The sequence below is a fragment of the Triticum dicoccoides genome, chromosome 5B (genome assembly GCF_002162155.2).
Source record: "Triticum dicoccoides isolate Atlit2015 ecotype Zavitan chromosome 5B, WEW_v2.0, whole genome shotgun sequence".
Lineage (NCBI taxonomy): Eukaryota > Viridiplantae > Streptophyta > Magnoliopsida > Poales > Poaceae > Triticum > Triticum dicoccoides.
The window spans coordinates 654,154,313-654,164,698 of NC_041389.1; the positions used below are offsets into that span (position 1 = coordinate 654,154,313).

General features: G+C 43.9%; 1 protein-coding gene across 2 annotated transcripts; it reads right to left on the reverse strand.

Moving 5' to 3' along the window:
• Positions 1-1,468: 1,468 nt before the first annotated feature.
• On the reverse strand, positions 1,469-6,915 carry LOC119312370 (putative F-box protein At3g16210). Of its 2 annotated transcripts, XM_037588099.1 has the most exons (3): positions 3,698-3,860; positions 3,337-3,612; positions 1,469-2,849 (listed from the first exon to the last, which is right to left on the reverse strand). In XM_037588099.1, the coding sequence occupies exon 3, from the start codon at positions 2,823-2,825 to the stop codon at positions 1,683-1,685; it is 1,143 nt and encodes a 380-aa protein (XP_037443996.1). In that variant the 5' UTR covers positions 2,826-2,849; positions 3,337-3,612; positions 3,698-3,860; the 3' UTR covers positions 1,469-1,682. The 2 variants fall into 2 exon arrangements, with proteins under 2 accessions (XP_037443996.1, XP_037443998.1); XM_037588101.1 differs by lacking the exons at positions 3,337-3,612; positions 3,698-3,860 and adding an exon at positions 6,900-6,915.
• Positions 6,916-10,386: the final 3,471 nt, after the last annotated feature.

The window sequence follows — 10,386 nt, forward strand, 5'->3', positions numbered from 1 at the left end:
AAAAATGTTCATGTTCAAATTTTGTTCCCAAATTTCCGCGCTGACAAATTTGTTCTCCGTTTCAAAATTTGTTCTCAAGATTAAAAAAATGTTCGTGCTTTAAAAAAATGTTCATGTTCAAATTTTGTTCTTGATTTCAAAATTTTGTTCTCTAAATTCAACAAATGTTCGGCATTTTAAAAAGTGTTCAGTTTATCAAAAATTTGTTCAAGCCTTTTAGTTTTTCTTCTAAAATTTGGAAAGTGTTCTCTTTTTAAGAAACACCTTTTCAAAATAATTTTCGTGTTAGGAATTTGAGAAAATGTTCGGGTGTCCATTATATTTAGCTCCGCACGGCGTAGCAAACCAAGAAAGCTTGTCTATCGCGATGGCTATGCTCATGCATACATAGATGGAGGTCTCTAGTTTGATCCCTCTCTTGAGCAGAGGTTTTTGGGATTTTTACAATGCGTTGCGCGAATGGGCCGGCCCAGCTGGAGACGCGCCTGTGCGTCCGCTCGACAATTTGCCGCAGCGAGCGGCGCATAGGAGCTCTCGATCGGCCCCGTGTGCGTAGTGAGTGATGTGGTGGCAACCGTGTAGAAATGGGCCGTTGTAGGGCCAGGACGTCTCGGTCTACCCTGCTTCATTTTTCTTTCGAATTAACCCATGATCCAAAATCCAGTTTAACTGAAAAAAATAGTGCGCTTGAAATAACTGAAAAAAAAGTTAAAGATAAACAAAACATGATAATCAAACCATCTCTCGTGGTATAGAAGGGTGGTTCTCCTCAGGTTGTCACAGAGGTAACCAAGGCAAGCCAATTCATTTCTCCAGTTGGTGTGGTTTTCTTCGCGTCAGGTTACAGTGTATGACAGTATGAGTACTTTTAGATGGTTATTAAGGAGAAGCCTGCCTTCAGCACCGGAGGCACGAACTATGCGATAACGGCGAATCCGAATGAGGATCTCCGACTAAACCTTGTCTTTTTTGCGATTTGGTACATCCCGGGCATCACCCATGCCGTCAATGCGGTTACGGGTCTCTTCTCCTAAGTATATTAGATCATGTATTACAGAAGAAAAAAATAGACCACGGAGATTCAGAACAGCCAAAGCCAACTGTTACAGAAGTTAGAACAGTTGGTGCTCCTATGTTTAATAAATAGACAAATATTTAGAAGAATTTCTATAGTGGGGGAAAGGGTGAAGAGAACCTATGATGAGTCTACTCTACCACATCTTCCCCCTCTACCGAAAATAGCCAAAGGAAGGAAAGCCATAAAGAAGCTAACGAGAAGAAAGCCAGCTATTCCTCTGTACATGGTCAGCTGCAGTGAGCAGCATTGAAACAGTCACAACTTCAGTAGTGGAGTAGTTCCTACTGAAATGCCCTCTGAATGTATATGCAATGAGCAAATTAGTTCAGCACATGTGCGCACGATATTCATTCAATTCACTCCACATGTTCATAAAATCTACACCACTAGTACTTACTCTGTAGATTTCCAAATTAAGCGAGCATAAGTTCGATACTAGTTGATCGGCCGATAAGGCAAGTACTACATACCATTCACACGAATGGCACACATAGCCAACAATCTAGTACATCACATAACAGCAGTTTGGTGCACCTAATGCACAAAAGATGCTTACTAACTACAGAGCTGATAGCCTAATAGGTACAGCATAACATAATTCATCCTAACGGGCCAAAGCTGGAACCTTGCCATAGTACGGCACATAGAATAGACTGAGATATAGTTTAGTGAATCTTCTTGGAATCTTTTGAAACCGTGAGCCTTTTCCAGTGCTGATGCTAACCGAGATGATCTTATCAGCAATTTCGTCATCAAGGATAACCAGCTCCCTCTCCAGGTTAACAGTCCTGATGTCATAATCGAAATGCCAATATCCATCACTGTGAGTGCGGAGTAACATGTCCCTCCCAAATACATCGACCATACTCAGACGATGCTTCACTACCCACCTGTCGGGGCCTTCCAAACTCCAAATCCGTATCGCACAGCCATCTAATTCTTGTTTCGCATAGCACAAGACGCCTGAGGACTGGCTAAGACGGCCGTTATAACAGCAAAATATGTCCGTCCTATCTGGATATCCTGGCAGCTGAATGAACCTATGGTTGAGCCCTTGTGTACATCTGTCAGGTGCGTCTAGCGCCAGGATTTTATTCAAGATGAAGTGCTTCAGATACAACACCCCATTTACAAAGAGAGAATCACCTTCAAATGGATCTCTAGTTTTCCAAAGACAGCTAGACCATGTGGAATCCTTAGAGAAAAATACCTTAACTTCAGTGTTGATACAGCTCATGACCTCGATAGACTGGAATTTGAAGACATAGAAGTGTTCAGACCATAATGGATCGAAACACAACTCAAATGCAATATTGGAGCGGGCCGGGCCAGGTTCAGTATCTGGAAGTGCCATCCACTCTTGACTTGCTGGATTGCACACAATAGCATTGGAAATTTCTTCACTTCTAATTTTCTGATAACAAAGAAGTAGGCCATTGCAGCAACCCCGAAGCTGTATTGGGTACTTATAACATGGCACAAAGCTAAGTGTTGTGTCAATTTCCTTGTCACATGAGGGCAGTCTGGCGAGATGGATGGCACTGCCAAGAGGGGAGGCAACTCTGCCACGCTCAAATTTCTGGTACAAGAGGCCAGCGGGAGTTCTTGGGAGCTTTTGCCGATAGTATGGATGAGATGAGAGGGCAAGCCAAGACTTGCAGACACATTTGATGCGGCACAAGGACTTTAGCGGCAGTCGAGACAGGATGTCTACTACCAGCTCATCAGGTAGTACACATGTGGACATCCCCAATCTAGGATCTGAACTTATCTGCATCAAAAGAAAAGAAAAAATTAGATAATGTAAAACTGGGAAACAATAAAGTACGTGTGTAAACATCGTCTGAACCCAAAAATTAAAATCCAGCAAAGTTTCACCCTCCAAAAAACAATGAATGCACATTTTTCTGTTGGTCCCAATTGATGCTTGAATTAGTAAACGAGTGGCTGTTGAAACGTATGTGATCATGTTCATCTTATGACAATGACACCATTGTGTATATGAAAGAACATATTTGGTATGGACTTATGACCTGTACTGAGTGGGTCACAGGGATTCAATGTGAAAGAACAGATTTGGTATGGGCTTATGGCCTATGCTACGTGGGTCATAGGGATTCACCGTTTGGTTGACACAGGGATACTGCTATATAGTAGTTATGTGCAAGATAAAATAAAATGACCAAGTTTTTCCAATGCTTACATCGCCATCCATCCTTGGAAAAAATGTGATCTGATAAAAAGGGAAGAGAAAGTACCTTCAGGATCTATAATCCTAAGGACCTATCAGACACCGTGAGAAGCTGAGACAGGTGCTAACTCGAGAGATAAGCCAGGGCAAGTCAAGAATATCATGTATCCATCCTTAGTGCGACGGACCAACAGAAACGAACTCATCAGACATCAGATCATGTATATGCTCCTAACCACGACTTCCTTTGGCATCACGAAGACGACAGGATGAGGGAAATCCGTCAATTTACAGGATGGCACACCAACTGGCGAAACGGATGTCATTGAGATCTAGGTTGCATCTGCGATGAGCTCAGATTAGAAACAACATATGAGGACAAACATGCGGCATAGACACCGAGGAGAGGAAGAGGAACGGGAGCTCACCGCATAATGCTTACTTCGGGTCGTCGGCGAGTACGGTCGGCCAGGCGGCAAGCGAAAACGAGGCTGCGGAGGTGAGGCAGCAACGCAGGATTTGGAGGTGGGCGCAACGTAGTGCCTAGAGAGAAGGGGGATAGGAGAGGATGTGTTGAATCTGAATCAAGGAAAGAAGTAAAGCGAGTGCTCGAGGCCCCTCTAGAGATAAAGGGATAAGGGAAAGCACGCGGGACCACATTGACACATGTTTTGCATCATTGCATGTGAGGTGGCTGACGCCAGCGCTTTTGTCACCCCACCGAACAAAATTATTTTCATTTAGAAAAATAATATTAATCTCACTTGAAAACAACGTTGGGAGTCGCTAGGGTGATATTTTCTCCGTCGGCTATCTCTCCAGCCATCCATTGTACTTAAAATGGTAATTTTTGGATCCCTGTCGTTGTAACATTAAACACCCAAATATGAAATAGTTAGAATATTCCCCCCCCATGAACCCAAAATTTATTCATAGAATTGCAACATTTAAAACATGCCCACAAAAAATATAGGACATAAAAAAGGGTCAAAATAGCATGAACACGGGCAACATGAAAAATCAATGTAAGAATATACAAGCACAACATATACAATAACGAAGAAAACATTTGTAACATAATTGCAATCCCTTTGTGACAGAAATTTGGAGTCATTTACAAAATCTCGTTCATGTGTATGCAGTAAACAACCTATGCACAAAAAAAATCCGCTTAACGCATGTCCGACCAACTGAAAGGATCAAAGTCTCAAAGATATCAAGAGGGGTATTGAATAGGCAACTAATTTTTTTACAAAATCATTGATTTTAGGAAGTGTGGAATTGGACCACACAAAGACTACAATATTCGCTCGAAGTTTAAGTCCTTGGGGTTCTAATCTCCGTTGGAGATACGTGGGACACCAAGGCACCAACAACCACAGAAACATAGTGTTACTCTCCTTGAGCTTTGGCCACGAATCCAAGCTCAACCACTAAGAGCAGAGCTTGAAGTAATTTTCGGCCTTCACAAACTATCCTTGGAATAATCCACAGCATGGAAGATCTCAGGAGACTCCAACCTTCTAAGAGTCCCCAGAAATGCCACAGAAGTTGAACAGTTGACGCTCCTATGTTTAAACAGACATTTAGAAGAATTCTATAGTGAGGGAAAGGGTGAAGAGAAAAGGAACGGAAAGCCAGCCTGATTCACCTACATTCTGGACAAGTCAAAGATGGACTGCAGAGGATACACAGACCTAAACAAGGCATTTTGTACATGGTCAGCTGCAGCCAGCAGCATTGAAACAGTCACAACTTCAGTAGTAGTTCCTACTGAAATGATAAGTTTTGTGCAGCTTCAGTAGTAGTTCCTTCAGTGAACAGCATAAGTTAGATAATAGTTGACCGGCCGAAAAGACAAGTACTACATACACTATATACAGTTCACACGAACGACACACAACCAACAATCTAGTTCGTAGGAATAGGATTTTATTTTGATGGAAGGCCCATAGGAATAGGAATTCGGTTGCATAAAACAGAGAGAGCGAGAAAGATGGGCTCGATCGGATATGTTCGTGACATCCCCTACCATCCAGCTTCTGCGTCCACTATGCCCACGACTCAGCTCCACATCATGCTTGATCCAATAATAATCACGTAAGGCTGGCACACAAAAGTTTGTGGGCTCATGCACCTCCTACCTTATTTGCATGGGGCTAAGAAAACGGTAAGGAAAAAACAATAAAGAGGTGCACAAGGTCTCGCACCGGACGTGTCGTGAGCTTCTGCCTCCCGGAGGACCTGGCGCGTGCACGTTGCTGCTGCCACTGGTGTGCCGTTCGTGGTCGCGACAGCTCGTTCCTGTGCCTCCCGGTCGCCGCGCAGGAGCTCATGAGAACCTCCTCCACGTCCCGCCGCCATGGTCACCACATCGCCACTTGTCGGCCTGTCCTCTCGGTCCAGCCCATGCTTTTTGCTGGTCCGGTCCCTGAAAACAGGACCGCTAGGTTGGTCCGTCCGGTCCGATCCAGCCCGCTAGCGGCCAGTCCAAACGGTGGCTCGGTCAGGGACCGGACCGGACCGACCATGTCCACCCTATAAGGGCTCAAGATTATCTCAAATTTGCAGACATAGAAGTGCTGAGACTATAATGATCAAAACACAACCTGAGAACAGCAAATATCTGGAAGTACAATCCACTCTTTAGTTGCTGGATTGCACACGATAGCGTCATAAATTTCATTATAGTGCGTATCACAATGATAACAAAGAAGTAGGCCATTGTTGTAGTCCTTAAGCTTGAGATCAACATAGCACAAAATCAATATCCCTATCACTTGAGGGAAGTCCCGCCAGAAGGATGGGAGTGCCATGCTCACCTTTTTGGTAGAGGAGACGGACAGGAGTTCTTGGGAGCTTCTGGCGGTAGTGCGGATCAGATGAGAAGGCAAGCCAAGATTTGGAGACACATCTGAAATGGCAAAAGGACTTCAGCGGCAGCCGAGACAGGATCTCCCACCAGGTCATCAGGTAGTACAATTGTGGTCATCCCCTAACAAGGTTATCTCCTATGAGTTTTTGTTGTTGTTGAAAACACTCCTATGAGCTTATTTAGCAGATGAACTTATATCTTCATCAAAAGAGAAGAAAGTAAATGATATAAAACTAAGGAACTTAGTGTTTATCCAGAACTACAAGAAGTAATGATGCCCATAATTTAACGATTAACCGGAATGAGCAAATTACTGGATTGTAGCTGAGACCAGCACTTGATAATTGGTAAACATTGACTCCATGCCCAAAATATGGATGTAGGATTGTGGATGCCATTTGAACTGAAATACTATACAACTTTCACACTAAAAACCATGACTAAATTTTTTGTTGTTGGTCCCCTTCTAACGATAGCTTTTGCAGTTTACACCAGAATTTGTAAATGTGGATTGAGGAAAGTTTTGAAGCATATTTTCGTACGGGCTTATGGCGTTCGCTGAGTGTGTGAGCGTGGGTCACGGGGATTCATAGTTATGTGCAATTGTGCAAACAATAAAATTACTAAGTTTTTTCCAATGATTGCTTTGCCATCCATTACATAACAAGCCAGCAACAATGAAATCATAATGCAGTGCGTTGCTTAATGCGCTGTGAAACAGAAAGTTATCTGATAAAAAAGTGAACATAATGAACCTTCAGGATCTATAATCTTAGGGACCAACAAAAAAAATAGTAATGGAGCAAGGGCAAATATAAGCAACTCGTGAGATAAGCAAGACATCAGATCAGGTGTATGTTCCAAACCTCGATTTGCTTTCGTGGCACGAAATCGACAGGATGAGGGGAAATGAGAAAGCTCCATGTATTGAAAGCTCCATGTTACTCCAGATGTTCATAACATCAACAAGATATAGCAATATGCATATGCTCTGCAACTTTCCTACACCACGCTAGCAATACATAACACATAACAAAGCCAACAATCCATGGAGCTTTCTCATTTCCCATGGAGTTATTAAGACTAGAGAAAAGGAACGGAAAGCCAACCTGATTCACCTACATTCTGGACAAGTCAAAGATGGACTGCAGAGGATACACAGACCTAAACAAGGCATTTTGTACATGGTCAGCTGCAGCCAGTAGCATTGAAACAGTCACAACTTCAGTAGTAGTTCCTACTGAAATGATAAGTTTTGTGCAGCTTCAGTAGTAGTTCCTTCAGTGAACAGCATAAGTTAGATAATAGTTGACCGGCCGAAAAGACAAGTACTACATACACTACATACAGTTCACACGAACGACACACAACCAACAATCTAGTTCGTAGGAATAGGATTTTATTTTGATGGAAGGCCCATAGGAATAGGAATTCGGTTGCCTAAAACAGAGAGAGCGAGAAAGATGGGCTCGATCGGATATGTTCGTGACATCCCCTACCATCCAGCTTCTGCGTCCACTATGCCCACGACTCAGCTCCACATCATGCTTGATCCAATAATAATCACGTAAGGCTGGCACACAAAAGTTTGTGGGCTCATGCACCTCCTACCTTATTTGCATGGGGCTAAGAAAACGGTAAGGAAAAAACAATAAAGAGGTGCACAAGGTCTCGCACCGGACGTGTCGTGAGCTTCTGCCTCCCGGAGGACCTGGCGCGTGCACGTTGCTGCTGCCACTGGTGTGCCGTTCGTGGCTGCGACAGCTCGTTCCTGTGCCTCCCGGTCGCCGCGCAGGAGCTCATGACAACCTCCTCCACGTCCCGCCCCATGGTCACCACATCGCCACTTGTCGGCCGGTCCTCTCGGTCCAGCCCATGCTTTTTGCTGGTCCGGTCCCTGAAAACAGGACCGCTAGGTTGGTCCGTCCGGTCCGATCCAGCACGCTAGCGGCCAGTCCAAACGGTGGCTCGGTCAGGGACCGGACCAGACCGACCATGTCCACCCTATAAGGGCTCAAGATTATCTCAAATTTGCAGACATAGAAGTGCTGAGACTATAATGATCAAAACACAACCTGAGAACAGCAAATATCTGGAAGTACAATCCACTCTTTAGTTGCTGGATTGCACACGATAGCGTCATAAATTTCATTATAGTGTGTATCACAATGATAACAAAGAAGTAGGCCATTGTTGTAGTCCTTAAGCTTGAGATCAACATAGCACAAAATCAATATCCCTAGCACTTGAGGGAAGTCCCGCCAGAAGGATGGGAGTGCCATGCTCACCTTTTTGGTAGAGGAGACGGACAGGAGTTCTTGGGAGCTTCTGGCGGTAGTGCGGATCAAATGAGAAGGCAAGCCAAGATTTGGAGACACATCTGAAATGGCAAAAGGACTTCAGCGGCAGCCGAGACAGGATCTCCCACCAGGTCATCAGGTAGTACAATTGTGGTCATCCCCTAACAAGGTTATCTCCTATGAGTTTTTGTTGTTGTTGAAAACACTCCTATGAGCTTATTTAGCAGATGAACTTATATCTTCATCAAAAGAGAAGAAAGTAAATGATATAAAACTGAGGAACTTAGTGTTTATCCGGAACTACAAGAAGTAATGATGCCCATAATTTAACGATTAACCCGAATGAGCAAATTACTGGATTGTGGCTGAGACCAGCACTTGATAATTGGTAAACATGGACTCCATGCCCAAAATATGGATGTAGGATTGTGGATGCCATTTGAACTGAAATACTATACAACTTTCACACTAAAAACCATGACTAAATTTTTTGTTGTTGGTCCCCTTCTAACGATAGCTTTTGCAGTTTACACCAGAATTTGTAAATGTGGATTGAGGAAAGTTTTAAAGCATATTTTCGTACGGGCTTATGGCGTTCGCTGAGTGTGTGAGCGTGGGTCACGGGGATTCATAGTTATGTGCAATTGTGCAAACAATAAAATTACTAAGTTTTTTCCAATGATTGCTTTGCCATCCATTACATAACAAGCCAGCAACAATGAAATCATAATGCAGTGCGTTGCTTAATGCGCTGTGAAACAGAAAGTTATCTGATAAAAAAGTGAACATAATGAACCTTCAGGATCTATAATCTTAGGGACCAACAAAAAAAATAGTAATGGAGCAAGGGCAAATATAAGCAACTCGTGAGATAAGCAAGACATCAGATCAGGTGTATGTTCCAAACCTCGATTTGCTTTCGTGGCACGAAATCGACATGATGAGGGGAAATGAGAAAGCTCCATGTATTGAAAGCTCCATGTTACTCCAGATGTTCATAACATCAACAAGATATAGCAATATGCATATGCTCTGCAACTTTCCTACACCACGCTAGCAATACATAACACATAACGAAGCCAACAATCCATGGAGCTTTCTCATTTCCCATGGAGTTATTAAGACTAGAGAAAAGGAACGGAAAGCCAACCTGATTCACCTACATTCTGGACAAGTCAAAGATGGACTGCAGAGGATACACAGACCTAAACAAGGCATTTTGTACATGGTCAGCTGCAGCCAGTAGCATTGAAACAGTCACAACTTCAGTAGTAGTTCCTACTGAAATGATAAGTTTTGTGCAGCTTCAGTAGTAGTTCCTTCAGTGAACAGCATAAGTTAGATAATAGTTGACCGGCCGAAAAGACAAGTACTACATACACTACATACAGTTCACACGAACGACACACAACCAACAATCTAGTTCGTAGGAATAGGATTTTATTTTGATGGAAGGCCCATAGGAATAGGAATTCGGTTGCCTAAAACAGAGAGAGCGAGAAAGATGGGCTCGATCGGATATGTTCGTGACATCCCCTACCATCCAGCTTCTGCGTCCACTATGCCCACGACTCAGCTCCACATCATGCTTGATCCAATAATAATCACGTAAGGCTGGCACACAAAAGTTTGTGGGCTCATGCACCTCCTACCTTATTTGCATGGGGCTAAGAAAACGGTAAGGAAAAAACAATAAAGAGGTGCACAAGGTCTCGCACCGGACGTGTCGTGAGCTTCTGCCTCCCGGAGGACCTGGCGCATGCACGTTGCTGCTGCCACTGGTGTGCCGTTCGTGGCCGCGACAGCTCGTTCCTGTGCCTCCCGGTCGCCGCGCAGGAGCTCATGACAACCTCCTCCACGTCCCGCCCCATGGTCACCACATTGCCACTTGTCGGCCGGTCCTCTCGGTCCAGCCCATGCTTTTTGCTGGTCCGGTCCCTGA